At 47.4% G+C, this 23317-nt stretch overlaps 1 protein-coding gene across 6 annotated transcripts in view; it reads left to right on the top strand.

Moving 5' to 3' along the window:
• The window catches only part of RNF2 (ring finger protein 2), a 50742-nt gene that overhangs the window by 26519 nt on the left and 906 nt on the right, over positions 1-23317 (top strand). For 5 of the 6 annotated variants that reach the window (XM_075002253.1, XM_075002250.1, XM_075002249.1 and 2 more), the window contains 5 exons: positions 10857-10945; positions 11276-11436; positions 12943-13158; positions 19064-19336; positions 20398-20569. In XM_075002253.1, coding sequence (XP_074858354.1) covers positions 10859-10945; positions 11276-11436; positions 12943-13158; positions 19064-19336; positions 20398-20569 — 909 coding nt within the window. In that variant the 5' untranslated portion in view covers positions 10857-10858. Of the gene's footprint in view, positions 1-9035; positions 9089-10856; positions 10946-11275; positions 11437-12942; positions 13159-19063; positions 19337-20397; positions 20570-23317 lie in introns of all 6 variants that reach the window. The other variant, XM_075002248.1, reaches the window with a different exon arrangement.

Genomic DNA, 23317 nt, shown 5'->3' with positions numbered 1-23317 from the left:
CCAGTGCCCACTCCTGCAGCTGGAGGTGCTGCTCCGCGACCTCCAGCTGCCCACAGAGGATGGCCAGCAGCTGGGAGTCCGTCGCCGGCGGCGGTTGGAGGCGCGGGGTCTGCCGTCTAGCCCGCCGCGGGGCTGGCTGGTTGTTGGCCGAGGGGGTGCCCTGGAGCGATGGTCCCGGAGGGCTCTCCGGGACAACTGACGCCTCGCCGGCACTCTCTTCCGGTCCTTGTGATGGTGCAGGCGCAGGACACAGGAGAGGAGGCGGGGAAGAAGAATGGAGACAGGCGTTAGTGTGGGCCCCGAGCTGTGGCCTTTGTCCCCCCAGCCCTGTGCTGCAGGTTCCCCATCCCCGTCCCCGGGAGATGCTGCTGTGATAGATGGGGTTCAGGGGTCCCCCTGCCCTGCACCCCGTCCCCTGGTGGGAGCGACTCTCACTTCACCCCGCAGGGTGTGAGAGCAGGAGAGGTTTCTTAGGCCACAGATGCCCAGTTTCTGCCAGGAGTGACAGCACCAGCTGTTGGAAGAGACAGTCCTTCCAACCCGTCGTGGGGAGAAGACCCCAAGGCGGGCCCCTCTGGGATGCAGCTTTCCCCCTCCTCAGGCTGGCTGCCTACCAGCTCTCCCTTCCCCTAGCCTCTACCTGTGGCCCCCGCCCTCGCCCCCCAATTCCAAGCCAGCTCGGCTCCTTCCTCCTGTTTGTTCAGGGCAGAGGTGTCACCTGCCAGCTGTAGCGCCAGGATCCGCCTTTGGCCCTGGGAGCTATTCGGCTCTTGTGGCTCATATGTAGCCTGAGTCTCCCTTTGGCACTCCCCCCACTCCATCACATGCTGCTGCTGCGGGGTGTCCCACCCCCTCCTCCCGGGGGCCCCTCGAGGTTCCGCTCCCCCCTGGCCCGGGGATGGGGCATGGCACTGTCATGCAGGGTGCGGGGGGGCAGGGGCTGATGGCTGCAGTGCTGTGAGGGCCATGGCCCTGGTGTCCTTGGGGCCATGGCCATGTGAGCATGTGGGGGGCCCTGGACACATCTCTCTTACCCCCACCCCTCAAGCCCAGGGGTGTCCACCAGAGAGGGGTACCTACCTGTCGGTCCGCTCCCATGGTCCGGAGATCCCCGGGGGTCGGAGGCCCTGCTGCTGCTCCAGGATGGCGGGAGGAGGATCTGCAGGCTGGATTCTGCGGAGGAGGAGCCCCCCTCCTCCTCCTCCTCCTCCTCCTCCTCCTGCCGCGATGTCCCAGGGATGGCCCCCGGGGGGGGCCCCCGGGGTGCGGGGCTTGCCTCCGGGGTGGACTCCGGCTGCAGGGCCTGCTGGGGCTCGTCAGCTGAGGTGTCAAGGGTGGCCGGAGGGGAGGAGGTGTGCCGGGAGCCCAGGATGTCCCTGAGCTCCCTGTAAAAGGGGCAAGTGACGGGGGCGGCCCCAGATCGGCTGGCCGCATCCCGGGCCCGGGAGTAACCCTGCCGCAGCTCCTTGACCTTACTCCTGACATGGTCAGGAGTGCGGGCAGGGTGACCCCGGGCAGCCAGGCCGTCGGCCAGCCGAGCGAACGCATCCGCGTTCCGCCTCTTCCTCCCCATTACCTGGAGCACCTCCTCTTCGCTCCAGAGCCCCAGCAGGTCCTGCAGCTCGGCCTCCATCCAGGAGGGGCCCCACTGCCGCTTGCCAGCCTGGCTGCCCTGGCTCCCCTTGGGGGGGGTCCCCTGGGGGCGCTGCCGGCCAGCCACTGCTGGCCACGCCCAGTGCCGGCCTATAGGGGCGAGGGGCCCGGGATGTGGCCCCCCCCCTTATATATAGTTGCACCCTGTGCAGCTCTGTGGGGCTGAGGGTGCTGCAGGCTGCCCGCGTGTGCAGGCTGCAGCCTGCACGTTGCCTCAGCTTCCTGCAGAGGAAGGGAGGGGGAGGGGACCTTTAAGGGGCTGCTCCACGCGGCCACCAGTGAGCTGAGGGGCTGGAGAGAGCGTCTCTCAACCCCCCAGCTGATGGCCACCATGGAAGACCCAGCAATTTTGACGTTGCGGGACGCGGATCGTCTACACTGTCCCTACTTCGACGTTGAACGTCGAAGTAGGGCGCTATTCCTATCCCCTCATGGGGTTAGTGACTTCGACGTCTCGCCGCCTAACGTCGAAGTTAGTGCCGCTACTTCGAAGTAGCGTGCACGTGTAGACACAGCTTTAGTGTAGCAGCGCCCTTCTGCACCGTGCATGTGCAGCTCATGTTTGATTTCATCTTGGTGTCCAGTGAGTGCACACACAGTGCGGCTCCCACTGGTTCCTTCTCTGCTGCCCTCGACAGCAGACAGAACTCTCGCAGTCACCCTTGTCTGACCTGTGCTCAACAACAAACTTGTTGAGATTCCTTTTACTTTTGTTTCTCCCCATCCCTATCCTTTGTTTCCCAGTTTCTGTTTAAAAAAAAAAGAAAAAGCTTTTGGTGCAGAGAAGTGGAAGACTGATGAGAGAAGAGGGTGACTTCCCCTCTCTGAAAAAACAGGCTCACTGGGTTTCAAAAGGTGTGCCTCGTGTAGATCTTCTGCCCATCTCTGATTTGACATTCCTCGTGTACTAGATGTTTGGCAAAGGCTCATGTTGTTCACAGATGCCCCATTGCTCTAAGCTAAAATCATGAGCAGGGTGGGATAGAGAACTTCTGATGAAAGTGATTCTCCTGGAAAAATTTCTCCTATCAACAGCAAACAGTCCTTTCCTGGTCAAAGACAAAATTATGGGATCAAAAAAGCAGCCAAGCTCAACTCCAGGCAAAGCCTCTTGCAAGAGTACAGCTTCTTCCGCCAATCCCTCCCTGCCTATGGTGCCAAGCTCCTCCGGTGTCAGCACCACAGATAAGCCTGGTACCTACAGCACTGCTTTGGCATGGTTACTGATGGCATCTAAGTGGGCCAGCTTGGAACTGAGATCTAAAGTCTCCAAGGTGGCACTGAGTACACCGCCCTGAGACTTGGCATCCAGGTTGCCCTGGACCGACATGCCACTGCCACTAGCACCGCAGGCAGATTCTGCCCCATTGCTGCTGCCTAAACCATCTGCAAATGTTCGCCTGCACTGAAAACTGTAACACCAGCACCCATGGCACCAGCACAGTTCCTCTGACCTGGAGATCCATCCTGTGCCGCAATCACCGCTCTTTGGCACCACAACATCTGACTATTCGCACCTCTCACTGGCATCATCCATCGCATATAGCGACCCTGACATAGGGCCACAAAACAGTAGGTCTCCTCCCAGCGCTTCTCTCCTAGTCAAAAGAGACTACCTGTCGCATGACTGGATTTTTAAACTGGATATGGAAGCCATTTCTGTCACCATTGTACATAGTGGCACTCAATCTTGTGCCAGGTGACCCAAGTGAGGTGTCTTCTAAAAGCTGGTGATGCCCTGAATCTGTCTGTTACTTGTATGTCTGTGCTATGTTTGTATATGAAGATGTATATATTGGCTCTGGAGCTGTATTAGAGCTGTTCAGAGCCAAGAGTACACAAGAGGTGGTATGATCGCCACCCCAGCCAGGATGAATGGACTGTAAGCAAAGGAGCAGATTCCCAGATGTCAAATGCACATCTCAGGAATTTGGACCTGTCACCTGTAATGCATCCAATGGCAGAGTGCCACAACAGCCTACCTGAGTCAGGTGAACCTGACTCTCCAGTGCCTGATGGGAAGGAGGAAGGACTTTTTCTCTCCACTTGAAAAACTTTGAGGGATCTTGTTTGCTCTTTCAGTCTTCATGAGTTAAGTCTGTTTGGATTAGGGGCCCATCCGCCAAAAGGATGCCTGCGAACACTTTTTCAAGAATCTACATATAACAGGGCTGGCCTGTATCAATATCTGCAATGGATGTATGTAATGTATCACTTTAACAATTTTCCTCTCACCCTATTTTTTCTATCTTTGTTAATAAACCTTTAGATTTTAGAGTCTAAAGGATTGGTGTGTGTGGTGATTTGGGTAAGATCCAAGTGTATATTGACCTGGGACTGAGGCTGGACTTTTTGCGTCCTGGAAGAATGTGTGTGGTGTTGGTGAAATGGGTTTTAAGAACCTCTCACCTGAGTAGGAGGCTGTTCGTCTGGGCTGGTATAGCAGCCAGGAAATCTGTGGGTTTGCTTGTTTGACTTCTGGCTGGCCAGTGGGGCTGGCAGAGGTACTTTTGTGGCTGGTTGGACTGCCGTAGCGAAAAGGAAATCCCAGCTTGTGCCTGTAAGTAGCCTGGTTGTAAGCAAAAATACCCTGGATTGATTTCCTTAGCTGTGTTCAGAAGCCCTGTCATATTACACTACCCTGGGAGCAGGGTCATGCCAAACAACCTCATGAGGTCACATGTTGGTACCCTCAGCCCTGGCTTTATCCTCTACCTACGTACCCAAAGCATTGGCCTCCTATAGGCAACATCATATTGTGCCTCTAGCACTTCACAGAAGGGCTTTTGCCCCTCTCCGCGTCACAAGGCAAGATCTCCTTCCTCAGTCATTGCCCTCTTCGTATAGGTATTTCTGAGGGCATTCCGTGCCAAAAAATAAAAGTGCTGTGACACAAAAAAAAAAAAATTCTGCTCACAATATTTTGAAATTCTGCAAAATGCTGCATGTTTTATTTGTCAAACATGGCTGCCCAGAGGAGGGAGAGTACTATGCATATCCCTCTGGGGAGAGCCCAGTGGTGACCCTTCAACCCATCGTGACACAGTGCAATGCAGGATTCAACTGTGGAGGTATTTAATGTGAGGGGATCCAGGTATGGACTTGAGAGGGTTCTGTTTGGGACAGTCTGGATGCACGTGGCTCACTGGGGATCCACGTGTGGAGGAGGGGTGTGGGTGCACAGGTAACAAGACTCTGGCAAGGAGAGGGGGCCTTGCCATGGAAGGGCCTCCTGCTATATGTGTTTTCCCCCAATACCACTCATCACTCAAGTAATCCAAAAAATGCAGGAAGACTGAGCACACCTCATATTTATAGCCCCCACGTGGGCCACATAGGTGTTTTTGTTTTCCTGCCTCAGCCAACTCTTGGTGTTCAATCCATTGACTCTTCCTCCCTCCCACAATTTGCTAACACAACATCATGGTTGCATGCTTCAGCCAAAACCAACAATTCTCCATCTCAAAGCGTGGCTGCTCCATGGCTCCGTCATGCTGAAAACACTTGCTTTGTCAGAGTAAAACACATCTTAATCTGTAGCTGGCAGCCTACCATGTGCAAAACTTACCCTTCCAAATGGAAACATTTTGTACGCTGGTGCTACCAAAAACAACTAACGCCCCCAACGCCAGCCCCTCTTCCTATGATATTAGAATACCTATTCAACTTAAAGGATTTGGAACTTTCTTGCAGCTCGCTGAAGGTCCACCTTGCTGCCTGCACAGCTTTCCATAATGTAGTAGATGGCTTTTCTGTCTTCTCTCATCAGATAGCAAAGCATTTTCTTCTGGTCCTCCATAATACCTACCCATTTGTCAGAGACCATGCTCCTCCACAGGAACTCAGTCTTGTCTTCCAAAGCTTCCCAGGACTCTCCTTTGAATCCTTGGTCGCCTGTTCATTACTTCACCTTTCAATGAAGATTGCCCTCCTGGGAGCAATCATGTCAGCCAGATGTGAGGGTTGGTGAGACAGTTGGTTTAATGACACACTCTCCTTATACTGTTTTTTACCAAAGACAAGGTAAACCTCTGACCACACACAAAGTTCCTTCCCATGTGGTCTCCTCCTTTCATATTAATAAACCGAATCGGTTACCTATCTTTTTTTCGATACTGCATCAAAATGCCTCCCATGCATGTCTCTACACACTCATGTTGAAATAATCTGGATGCTGTATGTGAAGTAACAAAGGTTTATTACAACCAGCTGGTGGAGTGATTCTGAACTTGGTTGAGTTGCAGAATGCACTGACAGACACCAAGTTATGATTGGTTATATAGAGAGCTGATAGTCAGAGGAAAGAAGAGAAGCAGAAAATAAGGAAATGAGCATAATCAATGAGCAATCCAGATGAATTAGTGAACAATGTGGGAGTTACAAAGAGTTTCCGTGCGCAGTTTACAGAACATTTATCTATAAACAAGTCCTTTGAAGAGTGCAGTCCTCAATACCGATGTATAAAGTGATATCTGTAATACATTGATGTGTAAAGCAGTGATGTCTCGTCTGGCGTCCTGGTGTAATCTTCGCATGGACATCATCATTCGTGTTACCTCTACAGAATCGAAGCAAGTGGGCAATGCGAATCAAAGCAGAAATTAGTGAAAGAATTGTGTCAGTCGCCCTTTAACTATGGTCCAGTTATCCTCCCTGCAGGGTCCCTTCCTGGAATGTGGCTGCCTAGGGACTTATTTACATCAACTGGGATGCCCTCCCCAGATGGCTGGGTTGGGGAGGCTTACCAGAGTCCATTTTGGAACAGTGGTTCTTAGCAAATGTCATGGCCTACTTCAGAATTTTATCCTATACTCAATGCTTGGCGGGCTCTAGTCTCTTACCTGGCCCAGACAGTCTCTTCCTTTCCATCACTGAATGCTCAAAGGGCCAACCCATACAGGCCAAAACACTCTCAAAATGGATTTTTGCGTATACTTACCTGTTATAACCTTCATAATAAACAACCACCTCACCCAATAAGAATACACTCCTCTAGGGCAGCAGCAACAACCGTAATGTACCTTTGACAGAGCTACCTAGTCATCCCCACGTATGTTTGCACAGCATTATGCATGAACTATGGGGCCTATTCCAACAACTGCAGCGGGGATGGCTGCCTTACTAACCTTACATGAGGCATGACTCCAAAGCCCACTGCCACAAGTAGAAAACTGCTCTTCAGTCACCTAAATGCAGAGGACCTACAGGGACATCACTTGAAGAAGGAGAGAGAGACTGTTACTCACCCTGTGCAGTAATAATGGCTCTGTGACACGTGTATTCCGCTGGGTATTCCACTACCCTCCCACCTCCCCTCCTTTTGGAGACGGTACTGTTTCAATGGTAGAGAAGGAACGGAAAGAGACGCTTCTCACGCACACGCAACAAATGCCAGTGTCCATAAACTGCAAGCCATGCATGTGCAGCATGGCAGGGCACTGGTACACTCAAAGTCTCTGATCACTGGCACAAGGATGCACCAGCACCTAAATGTGGAGCACCCACAGAGACACACGTCTCGAAGAACCATCATTACCGCACAGTTAGTAATTCTCTCTTACATAAAAGTTAATAAAATAATTACTGTTTACATTGGGTCTCCCGGGCTGAGTCACTTGCACCATTGCTTCTGCATCAGTGCAGCTGCATCAGCACAATCAGTAGTGAGAATGCTAGTCTATACAAGCTGCTGGCTGTGTGTATGCTTGTGCTTTGTGTTAAATGAATCTCCAGGACCCTAACACAAAAATCAAAAGGTTAGCTGAGTTCTTAGTATGTGTTCGTTTTAGAGTTTACAGTCTGCAGTTAGCTGTTCAGCATTGTCAATTTCAGCAGTCTGTTAGGGCACTAAATAGATATTTCTCTTATATATGCAGAGTAGCATGTCCCTTGTTCCACCGAAAATGTTTGTTGCTAAAACGAGTTGGCAGCATAAATCCATCATCACTTCCTGATTCTTACACCATCTCTCCAAATCCAAGTTACTATTTATGTGGCTTGCTACGAGTTACTGCTCATTTGACCATTCATTTTCAGTAAGAGCCCAGCTGCTACAAGTACCGTTTCCAAGATTAAGATGAATAGGCATAGTAGTAATCTGTGCAGCAGGTATATCAAACTCAAAGCCTACTGAGGGCCACACACAAGAAAACTGATGTTTTCAAGGCCACCAAAGAAAATGTGCTTCTATTGGAAAGTTGTAATTATTCATTATTATAGATTGTTTTAGGTATATTTTATAATATTTTTCAGGTTTTTTAATATAATACAATAATTTTGAGAATATAATATGATTTTGATTGGCTTGTAGGATTGAGCTCAAAATATGCATTTTCTTGGTCAAAAAGGCCATGTAACAAAAAAAAAAGTTTGTCTAGAGTGGATTTTCTGAAGCCTGTTTCTTTCAGTGGCTGATACCTGGCACTTCTCTCATCCATGTTTTTATGCAAGTAGCACCAGCTTAAAACACACCCCTTAAGTGTGTCCAGAACACCTCGGTTCTTAAATGTCTGATCAAGTCTTTTCTGGAGTTTGTGTTGAGTAGAAGACATCCTGAGCAAAAATGTCAACAAATGCTACCACCTGTCTCCCCCTGCTGATGCTCTGTAGGGTGGACAGCGCCAGCAGGCAGGGGCGCCCTGTACCTACTGCACCTGCCAGGCACCCAGAAGGGGATGTGACATCTTGAGGGGCGGACGTTTCGCTAAAGTGCCGCTCCCAGGGCAGGGGTGGGGCCTGGACTCAGGCTAGGAACAGCCACATGCAGTCCAGCACCACTGATGGAGAGGGGATTGTGCTGGTACTGCGGAGATGCAGCCGCTGCTCAGACCCTGCTCCGGTGGCCCAGGTGTTTCAGCCCCAGAGCCGCACCCCCACCAGGAGTGTCCAGGGGAAGGCTGGGTGCACACCTCTTTGCTGCTCTAGGGAGGGGCGGCTGACTGCACAAGTCACGAAGCTGCAGCAGCACTGCCCGCAGCCTGTCTCTGCTTGAAACTGTCCGCCTCTTTGTGGCTCAGCCACTACCAACTGCCACCGGCACTGCCTGAATCCTTGTGAGAACTGACTGGGCTTGACAGATCTTGTGAGAGTTGCTAAGCATTTACCTGTGGAGTGTGGTGACCGACGATGCCCTCAGCCGGCGCTGGATGTGTGGGAGCTGATTGTGGATGGTTTGTGGTGGCTGGCCAGGTGTGGGCAGACTGAGCCCTGCTGTGTCCTTTCCCCTGCCAGGAGTTGTTGGTGCCGGGGGGGAGCTGCCCAAGGCCACGTAGCTATGGGCTGCCAATAAAAAAAATCAAGCCACATTTTTGACATGTTTGCTGTGCAGCTTCTGTCTTCTCTTCCTTCCCATTTTCACTCCACTCCCTTTTTTTTTTTTTAAGTTGCTGTAGTGTGTTCAATCTCCATTGGAGCAGGAGGTGACATTTCTCAGCAGGTAATTACTGTCCAATACACACTTAGCAGTCCTACAAAAATGGGATCTGCAACTTGGCTGCATTTACAGATTTTATTTAAAGTAAACTGAAAAAAAAAAAAAACCCTTCATTTCTTTTCCTTCTGGTACAGATTTGTACCTATAATTTTGCATCATACTGTATTCTCTTAATTCAGAAATAGACATGCATACTCTCTTCCCAAAATAACTTTCCAGGTCCCTGCTCTTATTGAAGAGTGTTCCTTCCTACCCCCTGTAATAAACTATTTTCCTGTTCAGAGAACTTTTTATGTTTCCATTTATGTTAGTCTACAATTTGCATAAGGCTAAAGTAAAATTTTTACAGTGTGGCTATAATTACCTGCCTAATGGTTTAAAAACTCAGGATGGACTGGGAGTTGTTTGCTTTGGGATTTCCTCCTAAGTCTGATACTGACTCCAGTCCACAATGTTGTGCACATTAGGTAACTTGTACCGTACCCCCATCTCTCCCACTTCCCTCTTTATGAAAAAGAAGGAATCAAAGTCTGAAATTACTTTTTTAATCCTCTTTGTTGTTCAACTTTTTTTTCCTAAGTATTCATTGAGAATTGAGGCTTAGCGCTCCTCTTGCCCCCAATTAATATAAGAAATAAGGAGAGAAACTAGAGTAGTGGTAGTAGTGGTTCAGGATTATTGCTTATCTGGGACTATGTCTACACTGGAGAGTTTTGTCAACAAAACTAACTTTTTGTTGACAAAACCTGCCTAGTGTCCACATTCCCAAGGCATTCAGTCAACAGTATGTTCCCCCAGGCGGTGGAATGTTTCTGTCGACAGAAAGCCAGTCTGTATGTTTAGGGGGGCCTTCTGTCGACAGACAGGGTTTCCAGGACATCGGGCAGAGCTGTCTGCTGTTCTTCTGGTTGGCCGCTCTATTGAGAGAGCGGCAATCTGCTTGGCAGTCTGGCCATGATTTGCTCATAGAAGTTTTGTCAGAAAATATCTTCCGACAGAAATTTCTGTCGACAGATGGCTCTAGTGTAGGCAGACTGAGACCTACCATTTCAGATGCTGATTCTCCTTTTGCTTTTACCCTACCAAATCAGAAGCAAAGCTTGTGAACTTGATGGCCTCATGCTGCTGAGTGAGGACAGTTGGGTTCGTCCTTGAAAACCTGAAGCTAGAAACATACTTTCAAAACCCTTAATTCCTGTATCAGCAGTTTTTAAAACTTATGAATGAAACTTCCCCTACCCTGTAAGGATTTAAGGAGAAGGTGAGCGTGTACTTGTTCCCATAGGAACACTCACATCAGAGGAGAGAGTTATCTAGTGTTAACTTCAGTGATGCTCCATTCCCAGAGCAAGTCAACCCTACTCACACACAGTGTGTGTTTTTAAATGTCTTTTTGGTATGTATTTGGGAAGGTGATGTGTCCAGCTCTTACGCTGTAGTTCCTAGGTTTTTGTCTGACCTAACTGTTCCTTAGCAATCTTAACTGACTTTTATGATGTGTGTGTTAGCTTGAGTGACACTTGTATGACTCCAGTTACCAGAGAGGGGATTGCAATTTTGTAATTGAGAATGGATTTGGTGCTTATTCTGGCTTTTCTTCATCCTCTAGGAATCATTTTTCTCATTTATTCTTTATTAGAATAGAACTTGCTCTGTCTCTGAACACAATGCTGTTTAAAGGAGAGGGGATCTGCATCAGGCTTCAGCTAAACACACTTAGGTTTTTGTTTACGATTATGTAATCTTTTTCCTGCTCCTCCTTTTTTCCTAGCCATGTCTCAGGCCGTGCAGACCAATGGAACTCAACCTTTAAGCAAAACATGGGAGCTCAGTTTATATGAATTACAGAGAACACCTCAGGTAATACAGATTAAGAAGCTAATTTCATGCAAGGCAGTGCTGTAAAAGTAGAGTGTAATACCTTTCAGTGTAAATCACAGGGCAGTTTAATTTTATAAAGCATTTTTGTAAAATGCTTGATTATAATCTCTAGTTTCCTCTTTAAAATGTCACATATTGAAAAATAAAAACATGGAGTGCCACCTTGTTACAAAAAGTAGAATTATTTAGTTTGCTTTTATTTCAGTGTTTTTCTGTAGTGTAGTATCTCTGCAATAATTTACTTACAAAGATTACATTGTGTCTGTGTAGTGAACTCAATATCATTTTGCTTTAATATTTGACCTTTAGGAAGCAATAACGGATGGCCTGGAAATAGTGGTGTCACCTAGAAGCCTGCACAGTGAATTAATGTGTCCCATTTGCTTGGATATGTTGAAAAACACCATGACAACAAAGGAATGCTTGCATCGTTTCTGCGCTGACTGTATCATTACAGCCCTCAGAAGTGGGTATGTAAGAAAGAATGTATGTCTAAGAATCCTGCCTTCAGGGGGATGGTCATCTAGAATCCAAGTGACACAGTGAAACCCTTTTGAAGCCTTATGTGTTCAGAGATATACAAGCTCGCCACCACTAGATTGTAAGGAACCAAAGAACACTGTAACCAGCATTTTTAAAGTGTGTACTTCAGTATTACTTCACTGTTTACATGTTTGGCCCTTTCCCTTATATACATTAAAGTAGAAAAACTAAATTATTGCTGAAAGAACAGAAAAATTCTCCTTTCTTAAGCCAGATAGCTCAGTAGTATAATTTGTCATTACACATCTCAGTGGATCTTAACAAAGGCAGGTATAAATATATAGGGTGCAAGATTCCCTAACAAGGGTAATGTGTATTTAGTTTGTATTTAAAACCAATACTAATGGATAACTATTCTTGAGAACAATTTAAATTTAAAGGAATTTGGAATCACCCATCTGTTTACCATTAATTCAATGATAGAAATATCAACTCTATGAGGATAACAGTGATGGTATGAAAATCATAATGATCTGTATTGATATGTCACATTTGATTCCCTTTCTATTTTATCTGTACTTTAGTTTAATCAGAACTCCCAGTAATTAAGTCAGGTTTTCAACCTTTTTTCATTTGTGGCATCTTAAAATATTTCTAATAGCGGTCTGGACCCCTTTGGACCCCAGGGTTCATAGATTACAGATTGAAAACTGCTGAGCTAGCGAAAATAAATGTCTTTGGGGAAAGTGGATGACACTGACCTTCTTTTTTTTTTTTTTAAAAAAGAAATTAACCCTCCTGTCTTGGTCAAGAAAAACTATGCACATGTAAATACATTGTTCTAATCTCAAAATGATTCTCGTGTATTGTGAAATGGAAACAATAAATTTAGTCAAGGGATATTTTCATTCATTACTGAATGACCTGGAACATAATACAGAAGATGGTATGTTGGTCTCCATTGTATAATTACCTTTAATTATAAGTTAAAGTAGTTAGAATGTCAATGAATGAACCCTGTATGACAAAAATATTGTCTCCACTAATGAGCTCTTGCTTTCATTGGAGGACGAAGTGTTCTTAAGGTGAATTAAACCAGCTCTAAGTAAAATCCTAGTGAAGATGAGCTGGTTGATAGTTTTTGCTATTCAGCAGATCAAGGTAAAGGATAGGATCCTTCATAGGAGCTAAGGGAAAGAACCTGCTTTCAAAGAAAAGCAAGACACTTGAATCCATAAATGTCAATATAAACTTATGTAAATAAACCTTTTATTTGGGGTGACCCGTGCAGAATTATTAGCAAGAACAAAAGCTATTTGGAGGGAGAGTAAGTAACTGCTGTCAAAGGAGAAGGCCGTTCCTAGAAGATACTGACAGGCTGTTGACTGTACAGTAAATGTCTTAGGGAAAGCATGAACTGCATCATGACAAGGAATTCTGGATTGCAATCATGAAGAACCATCATTGTGCCCTTTCTTTTTTTGTTGATTTAGAAACAAAGAGTGCCCCACGTGTCGTAAAAAGCTTGTTTCTAAAAGATCACTGAGACCGGATCCAAACTTTGATGCCCTCATCAGTAAAATTTATCCAAGCCGTGATGAATATGAGGCTCATCAAGAGAGGGTCCTAGCAAGGATCAGTAAGCACAATAACCAGCAAGCTCTGAGCCACAGCATTGAGGAAGGATTAAAGATTCAAGCAATGAACAGGTATAAGGCTCTGAAGAGAAGATGTATGTCTTATTGTAACATTAACTTAAAATTCAAAGCAAACTAAAACATAAAATATTCTTCCCAATACTTTTTGTCAGAGGGTTAAATAAGTAAAACTTCCTACCTTTGACCAGCAATTTGAGTTCATGTGTCACTTCCCAAACTCTCCATTACAGCCAAATATTAGGCTTCACAAACCAGTGATTATGTATTATGCAAAAGGCAGACATTGGTGTCACAGGTTGCAAATTAGTGAAAATATAGGCATCTGCATATTGCGACATGATCATACAGATTCACAGTGAAATCTGTACAAAGAATAACCCCAGTTGGGCTAAGTTATGTCTGAAGAGACTACCCCTAAGGTACATCATAGTTGTTTTAGAATACTGTTCTGCTTTGTGCTTTTTTTTGAAAGTTGTCCCTTTCCCAAACCCCTTGTTAATCTGCTGGTTTTGTCAATTCTTTGAATGGCCCCTAAGGCTACGTCTATTCTGCAACAAAACCCGGGGAGTGTCCAGAATGTGAAGCACGTTCTGTCAACAGCGAACCCTTCTCACCATGAGAGAGAACACCTGTGGACAGATATCTGTTGATAAGACGTGTCTGGAGGTTCTGGGGGGCCTTCTGTCAACAGAAAAGACCTCCGGGATGCTGCACAGGTGCCCTGGTGGACACCCTGTCAACAGCAATCAGTGCTCGATGGTTCCTACCTCTGGCCCTTCTTAAAGTTGCAGGGAGCCTGAGGAACCCTGTGGCAGGAAGCTGAGAGCGTGGGAGCATGCTGCATTTCCCCATGCCTGCAGAGCACTGATGTGGCTGAGCAACCAGCAGTCTGAGACCCCTCTGAGTCTTCAATTGAGGAGCTTCCGGGGACCCAAGATCTACTCCAGGTGTTCAAATGGCGTGTCCCCTCCTGGAGTGTGGCAGAGGTCCAGGCCCTCCTGGATCTCTGGGCCAAGGAGGAGATGCTGCAAGACCCCAAGTCTCGCTTCAGGAAGGTGGACATTTACAGGGTACAACAGGGCTGCTCCCGCTGCACCCTGGAACAAGTGAAAGTGAAGGTTAAGGAGCTGTGGCAGAGGTCAGGGCCTGGAATGCTTGAGGGGAAGAACCCCCCCATCCTGCTTACTACTCTGAGCTTCACTGTGTCCTGGTGGGAAGAGGAGACACCTCACCCCCTGGGCTGAGCCTGGACTTGGGGCTTGAGGCACCGCTGGTGAAGCAGGAGCATGAGGAACTGGACCAGCCACTGGAGGGCCAACACTTCACCTGCAGGAGCTGGCTCCCAATTGAGCAGCCTGGTGGTCACCTTGAACCTGGTCCCTGGCAGCCAGGCCCCTACCTCCTAGGCCTCCTCTGACCTTGGAGAGGATCCCTCCGGTGAGTGCCTCATGTGTCACACCCCAGGGTGTGGGAGGCGGGCACAGGCGGGATGGGGTGCAAGTATCACTCAGACAGGACATTGTGCTGCGATCACAGCGTGTGGAACCATGCGCAGTGGCAGTGTGCGCCACCTACAACAGACAGCTCCAGGGCAGGAGCAGCATTCTGCTGCCAGGCTCATGGGAGGCTGGATGAGCATTAGGCCTTGCGGGGGAGGGCGGGGCAGGAGCTCCCAGCACCTGCCATGGCTGGAAGCAGGCTTGCCACAAGGGTGCTGGCCTGACTCCAGACACACAGAGGAGTGTGGTATACAGCACATGGGCATGTCTGCAGGTGTGAGGTAGCGCCTGCTCTTGTGGGCAGCACTGCAGACTGCAGGTGTGTGGAGGGATGGGGGTGGGGAAGGCTAGGCTGCTCCTTGCTCACCTCCCACCTCTGAGGGGACCCCTTTGTGGCCAGACACGAGCTTTGGTCTTCCTTGGGTAGCGGGGTCAGCAGTGGTCAGCACAATCCCAGGGACACCAGAGAGTCCCTGTGTGGCAGGACCTCTTGCACAGGCCACATATGGCTTTGCTCCTGGGACATCCCCATCCCTTGGCCTGGGAGGTGTTGGTCGCTGTTCATGGTGGTGGGGCTTGGGCTTAGGGGCTGTGTTGCAGGGATGACTCATAGTCTCTCCCTTCTTGTGTTCTGAACAGCTGTATCTGCATGGAAAAATGGCCAGGCCACACCTTCCACCTTGGTTGTTCTCCCCTGGAGCCACAGGAGATGGTGGAGGGTCTATGAATACATCACGTGGCAGCTTGTCACTATCTTCAGGACGTGGATTGAGGGTTGCATGTGTGGGACCGGTTAATGTCTGTCTGACTCTGTTACAAGTGTCTAGCAGGACATGCTGGCCCAGCTGCCTGTGGCCACCCCAACAGCCGTACACCTGCTTAACTTCTCAAAAGGTTCCATGGACCCCCCCATCTCTTCTGTCCCCCAGACATCCCCTTCTCTCTCTGCCCACCCAGACCTTGCTGCAGTCCCTCCTTGTTTTTGCCTGTTCCTGGTCCCAGCTCCAATGGGGGCCCCAGAACTGTGGCAGGAGGGGATCCTGAGGCCAGCACCGCTTGGGGTCCTACACCCCATGCTCTGAGCCCCCCCCCACGCACTGTTCCAAGGCAAGTTACCCACGAACACCCCATAATCGCAGCCGCTGTCCCTCCCCCTGTAAATAGTTTTCACATGAGCACTTGATGTTTCACATAACTTTGTGAATAGTTTTCACATGAGCAGTTCATCTTACACATCATTTTTGTTAATAGTTTTCATACCATTAAAAGCCAGTCACTTGTTCACCACATGTGCATCTATCTTTATTGTGCAGGGATTGAGCAAGTGTGAAGGGGCAAAGGGAGGGGTCATGATGGGGATGGGATAAGGCTGTGGGGTAGAGGTTTCTGATGCGGGGGACCCTGGGGAAGGTTACTGGGCTTCTTGGGAGCTCTCTTTCAGGCCCCCCCACATCCGCATCCTATCCCAATGAGCCTGGTGGATGGCGGCTGTGCTCAGCTGCTCGTAGGCACACCCCTGCATGCTTCTGGCCCCCCACCACTACCACCACTCCAGGAGGAAGGCCTCCCTCTTTCCCCACATGATGTTTTGCAGGATATAACAAGACCCCACAATCTGGGGGATGTTGCATTCCTCCACATTGAGGTGGGTCAGCAGGGACCTGAATTGTGCCTTGAGGCAGCCAAAGGTGCATTTGGCCTGCATCTTGGTGTGGTTCAAGTGCTCATTTAATTGTACCTTGCTGGGGTTCAGGTGTCTAGTATATGACTTCATCAGCTGCAGCATGAGGGAGTAGGCTACATATCCTGTAATGCAGACTGGCATCTGCATGTTCCCAACTGCCGTATCACAGCAGGGGACAAGTGTGCCCACCTCCAGCTTCTGGCATAGGCTGGAACTGTGGAACACATGGGCATCATGTGCTGTGCCCGTCCACCCGACATAAATTTTTGTAAACTGTTCACAATAGTCAACCAGGACCTGCAGCACTGTGGAGAAGTAGCCTTTCCTGTTGATGAACTTGGCTGCACAATACTCCAGGGCACAGATTGGGATGTGGGTCCCATAAATAGCTCTGGCACAGTTTGGGAATCCCAGGGCAGCAGATTGGGCCATGACCTGGTCAAGGTCTCCTAGATGGTTGACCCTCCACAGCAGAATCAAGTTGATGGCCCTCGTGACCTGCAGAGGGAGGCAACTGAACACACATGATGGGGACTGAGGGAGGGAGTACCTGGGGCCTTGTGGGGGTTCCCAGCTCCCTCCTGTCTGCTACCCCCTGAACTCTCTGGGAGCTTTTCCTCACGTGAGGCAACCCCCAGCCCCACCAGCAGCAGGGCTCTGTGTGCGTGCTGGACAGCTCGATCCCCTGAGGAGGGGACTTCCTCCACTCCTCACACCCCCACCCCTTCTTCCTGAGGGTCCCCCTTTAGCAGAACGCCCTCCTGCCCCATGTGGCGACCGCTGCCTGAGACTGCATTACCTCCACGAGGAGGGCCCTAATGGTGACTTCCACATGACAAACTGGTTGCCCACTGAGAGGTAGCTGTTAGGAGTGGTGAGCTCTCAGGGCAATTGCAACCCCCTACTCCACAGGGATGGCGTGCTGTAGCTGGATGTTGCATCTCCAGAGGGCAGGGAGAGCCAGGCACAGAGCTCCAGGAAAGTGGTCTTCCGCATGCAGAAGTTTTGGAGCCAATGTTGACTGTCTCACCACTCCGTGACAAGCTAGTCCCACCAGTCTGAACTGGTGTGGTGCCTCCAGAGCTGCCTGTGCACCGTGGAAGGGTGAGTGCAGGTGTGTAGCTTCTGCCGCCAGGGTGATGGTCCCCAAGATGATCTTGGGGTTGACCTTGCTGAGGAACAGGAAGGCATCTGCCAGAAAGCTCAGCACGCAGCATGTCCGTATGGGGCCATTGCAAGCCCAGGGGCAGCTCTGGCAGCATGGCACTCAGGGACTGGCTGTGTCACCTGCAAACACAGGGCAAGCACAGTGGGCACTGAGACAGCCCTGCTGTCCTTCACAGGGGTAGGTGAGCCTGCAGCAGGGGCAGGGAAAGCTGTCAGGAGGGGTCCCTCTAAGCACACATCTCCGTAGGGCTCCAGCACTAGCTCTTGGAAAGAACTGGTGATCTGCAACCCTGGCTGACGTGGTCCTGGGTGGGAATTTTGCCAGTGGAGTGGCTGGGCTGTCGGGCTGCTTTCTATTGACAGCAGATTGCTCTTTCAGTGCACCTGGGTGTCTGGACGCAATCTGTCAACAGGAGTTTTGTTTCTGGATGTCTTCCGATACAAACTTCTGTCAATAAAACCTGGTAGTCTGGACATAGCTTCAGAGTGGAAAGCATATCCTACCATAATGTCTCGTTTTTTTATAATGCACAATTTTGATGTCTTGCAAAATTATGCTTGATCAGGGATAAGGAATTTTGTTGGTTTTGTGGCAAGTAAAATCTCTTTCATAGGGGGTTTTGGTTGTTGTGATGCGGGGGGTGAAAGAGGCAAATAGATCTTGCAACCGGGTGGGACATTTTAATGACAATTTATTTTGCAGGACTGAAAGTCATACGTAGAACTTCTCAGCTTGCTGTAGCACTATATTTAAGCCTAAAAGACAGAGAGTTACAGTAAAATGGGCCTGAAATTCACACTGAAGGCACAGATGATATTACCCTTTCACAGTGCTCAAAGTAACTAGTGTGGTGGCATATATACGGGATCCTGTTTAGATAAAAGAGTAATGAAAGGGGTGGCATAAATCAGCTATAGTTCATTAATAATTTGCCAAAGGTTACACCTTTAATTGTATTAAATACAATAATTCACTGGCAACGTGGTACATAGTGTCCTTATCAGATGGCTCAGTTTCCCAGTCTGTCATGGGTGGGAAGGTTCAGGTATGCTGTTCTGATATGTATAAAACTAATAGTTCTGCACACATCATCTTGACCTAGAGTGTGTGGTAAGGAAACCATAGTAATGTTGATGTGAAGAGCCTGCAGTCTTGTGTAAAAATAATTATTGGCCTGTATTCCCAAAAGACTTCAGTTACAATAAAATTTTAGAAAAAAATAAGTCATAATTTGTGTGGTGTATTTCTATAGGAATCTGTTTCAGAATCTGCATTTAAAACATTGTTCATGTGCACAGTATGCATGCAAAGAAAAGGAAATCCTTTTTTGTAGCTTCAGTGCAGGAACAACATATTTAAGCATAGTCACTATGGAAAACAAAGTTACAAAGAGTTCTCATTGAACATATACGGATGTAATCATTATGAATGTTGGTGCATTTGAATATGCTTACTGTAACAAAACCCTCTGATTGCTTATAGACAATTGAAAAAAAAATCATTAGCCTACAGTATCTCTTGTGAAAACTTAAAGGAATTTGTTGAATTTTGAATGCTGGTTAGTTGCTGAGCCGATCACATTTATTTATATATATCCTTAATCAGGCTACAACGAGGCAAGAAACAACAGATTGAGAATGGCAGTGGCGCAGAGGATAACGGTGACAGTTCACACTGTAGCAATGCTTCAACGCACAGCAATCAGGAAGCAGGTCCTAGTAACAAAAGAACCAAAACATCAGATGATTCTGGGCTAGAACTGGACAATAACAATACAACTGTGGCTATAGACCCAGTAATGGACGGTGCAAGTGAAATAGAGCTAGTCTTCAGGCCGCACCCTACACTCATGGAGAATGACGACAGTGCCCAGACCAGGTAAATATCTTCAGCATCTTTCAATTATTGTCTTACTGCTACTTGATCTGTTTCTTGAGGATTTTTGAGATTGCATTATAGACATCCATTTCTCTAGTCACAGGTTGTCCTGGTGAACCGAATGCGCTTTTTCTAAATAGCTAATTATTTTTGTTAATGTTAGAAAAGTATTCATATTTTATGGGTACTATAGTCTGTTTTAAACCTTTGATTGCAGAGCGAGTTTCTAACAGTTAAGAACACAACACTGCTTTTGTTGTGGTACACTTGATTGACTGACTGCATTTTAAGATCAAGGATTATTTTACATACCAGTCCCCTCACTCTGTTTGAAAAGAAATATATAAACCTTATGTATGTGTTAGCGCATAACTAAATAAATCAACACGTGAATTCCTTTGTCTTGAAAATTGGGAGAGTGAAATTTTTCAAAAGGGGATCAGAAGCACAAGTCCCATTCAAAGTGAACCTTACCCTAAATTCTCTGTAATGCTGTCCAGAGCCATGCCCATAAGTTCTAATATCTGCACTGTACAGGGAGTTTCCTGAAATATATGCAGACTATTTTGCATGAGAGCTCTCTGAGTCTAGAACCACAACACACAAAGCCATTAGGCACTTTTGAAAGTCTCAGGCTTCAACTGAGATTTTCAGAGAAATGAGGAGTCAATGAAGAATAGCTAGAGCAAGAACGGAGGTCACAGAAGAGCATGTCAAGTATCTAGTTCTTGTCTGCTGTGCTCAGTGGATTTGAGCAGTCCTTAGTATTTACTTTGTTTTATGTGTGTGTCACAATCAGGCAGATGACGACAAAATAGTGATATATTTCCTATCTCCAAGCAGAGTGGGAGTCTATGGAAGAGGAATGTGGGGATTTTTCTTCTATGTATTCCTTTATTAAGTAAATGGCTTCTTTTGTATCTTGAGTGAGAATATTGAGGCACTGCCTACTCTTTACATATGTGTGTGTTTACTTTTACAGTGGTGCTTATCTAATGTCTTTTTTTCTTCCGTACAATAGATTCACATATATTTGGTTGCCTGTGTTGTTGCTGTTGCAGGTACATAAAGACCTCAGGCAATGCCACAGTTGATCACTTGTCTAAGTACCTAGCTGTGAGGTTGGCTTTAGAAGAACTTCGGAGCAAAGGAGAGTCAAACCAGATGAACCTTGATGCAGCCAGTGAGAAGCAGTACACAATTTACATTGCTACGGCCAATGGCCAGTATACTGTGAGTAGTTGATCTGCTTGATACTCTGCCTAATTTAGGAAAGCAGTACTACAACTTGAAGGTACAATGGATTTGCTATGCTACTGTGATCAGTTTGGATTATTTCTATAAATTGGTCTGTGGATTGTATCCATAATCCATTGTTAAAAAGCACAGCACCAGTATTGTGTGCTAATGAGGGTTTCGGCAAGTGGCTAGTGAGTCCAGCAAAAGCATCAACAGCAGGAAAAGAAGAATGGGATGTAAATGTGTAGATGCTCTGGGCACACATTCCCTGTGGTAGGTTAAGTGGTTTGGCGCCATTGACATCAGTGCGATTTTACCAATTTGTGCCAGCTGAAGATCTGGTTCTCTATTTTATGCATAGAAATTCAGGCGGGGAAACTGGTACTTAGATTAGAGGACTTTCTCATTGAGAACATCCTTTGTTGCCCTAGGGTGGATAGCACTTCCCAGGAAAATTCAGTCTGGCCCTTTATCAGTTGGGGGGCACATCTGCTGATATCAAATAAAATTCACACCTCAGTAGTATTTCAGACAGGTGCAAAGATTAAGTAAGCACAGTCCTCAGAAACTTGGTTAAGTCACTGGAATCTGATAGTAACAGAGAGGAAGCCATGCTAGTCTATACACTATCAAAACAAAAAGCAGTCAAGTAGCACTTTAAAGACTAGCAAATAGTTTATTAGGTGAGCTTTCGTGGGACAGACCCACTTCTTCAGACCATAGCCAGACCAGAATAGACTCAATATTTAAGACACAGAGAACCAAAAACAGTAAGCAAGGAGGACAAATCAGAAAAAGATAATCAAGGTGAGCAAATCAGAGAGCGGGGGGGAAGGACAAGAATTAGATTGAGCCAAGTATGCAGACGAGCCCCTATAGTGACTCAAAGTTCCCATCACGATTTAAACCATATGTTAATGTGCCGAATTAGAATATTCTTGATATATAATGTATATTATTCTTGAATATTCTAATTCTTGACCTTCCCCCTCCACCCCCTGATTTGCTCGCCTTGATTATCTTTTTCTTATTTGTCCTCCTTGCTTACTGTTTTTGGTTCTCTGTGTCTTAAATATTGAGTCTGTTCTGGTCTGTCTATGGTCTGAAGAAGTGGGTCTGTCCCACGAAAGCTCACCTAATAAACTATTTTGCTAGTCTTTAAAGTGCTACTTGACTGCTTTTTGTTTTGGAATCTGCTACTGGACAATAATGCTTTTTAGCTAAATGACTACTCAACTTTGAGACTGTATCGCTAGCTATTTTAGATTCCTGCCTGTCTGACTAATTCCAGGAAGGCTTACCACAGAGTTGGGGAACCTACGGTACCAGCTTGTCTTGATCTGGTCCGTGAGGCTTGGAGGCTCCCTCCCTTCTCCCTACAGCAGCAGGGTGAGCAGATGCTGGTGCTCCAGCCAGATGGGGGGATGCTGAGGGTTGGCTGCAGGTTTCTCTTTCCTTCTCTAAACCTCTCTTCAATTAGTAATACTGGCAGGAATCTAGGTCTGGTTGGGGAACTGGGGAGGGAAGGAAGCAGCTGTGCGCTGGCCATGGCTGCACAGGGAGGCTCTGTCCCCTGCATTGGCTTGCAGGAAATGCCTCTCTGCCTGTCATTGCTTCCAATGCCTGGGAATCTCATGTAACCCAGAAAAGTTAATCTGGCCCTTGGACTGTGGGGCTGGAATGCTAGGGAACCCTGATGGCCCAGGTTGCATGAGTGAGGTGTGTCGTCGTCTTCTGCTTATCAGTTGGGGGTCCTTGAGGAGGTGGGTTGTTTTTCTTCTCATTTGTGTGGCTCCTGATCCAAAAAAGGCTCCCCACCCGATTAAAAAGTGAAATAAAGCCCCCACTGCCCCCCAAGACTTTGCTGGTTTAAAGAATGAAATAAATTGGACTTCAGACCCAAGTTCTACGCCATCCTGCCTCCCATTTAGTGCACAGACTCTGGGAATGCCTAAGTTTCCTTTCTAGGGCAATCTATAACCATATTTGAAAGATATTTACCAGTACACTGTTGGACATTCCAAGAATATTGGTGAATAATCCACTAACTGATAACTGGGGGAGACATACTCCAATAGCGCATTATACAGTAAAGTTGCTCAAAAGCAGAATTAGCAAGAGACCCGGTGAGAGAGCTGCAGGACTCCAGAGCCAGTATAGAAACACAGGGCTTCATTGCAGATGATGCTTTCTGTAGCAGAAGTCCCTGCTCTTCCTATTGGAATTACCCAACTTCACCTCCCCATCAACTCCATCATGCAGGTTCTTCCACAGGAAGAGGCAGCCTGGCTCACGGCATTTTAGCTGTTCATAAAGTCGCAGTATTAGCAGGGAAACAAGCCTGAGAAACATCAAGCTAATGTCTGCTTTCAAGGTCATTTATAATTCTGCCCCTCACTACTTATCCACCTGTGTTACTAGGCACATCTTGCAGCCCACCCCATTCCTGTGATGCCAACTCTGTGTCATTTGTCTCCTTTTTTCCCCAAACCCAACACACCAGAAATTCATTGTGTGGCTAAGAGTTGAGTAGTTAGTGATGAGTTGCCTCTTCTGGTCATCTTGCTGCTTGATTTTATGCCCCTGTCCTGCCCTGTCTTTATCTATTGTGAGCGTGCATGCTCTTTGAAGAGAGTGTGATTTTTTTTTTTCTTGTTTGGAAAGCAGTTAGCACACTGGTTGGTGCTACTGGGTGGGAATAGCATGGAAATAGACACCCTTCTCTTCCCCCACCCCAAAAAA

Source organism: Carettochelys insculpta, chromosome 9 (genome assembly GCF_033958435.1).
Source record: "Carettochelys insculpta isolate YL-2023 chromosome 9, ASM3395843v1, whole genome shotgun sequence".
Classification (NCBI taxonomy): Eukaryota; Metazoa; Chordata; order Testudines; family Carettochelyidae; genus Carettochelys; species Carettochelys insculpta.
Note: the sequence above shows the minus strand (reverse complement) of the source record. Positions and strands in the feature narration are given on the sequence as shown.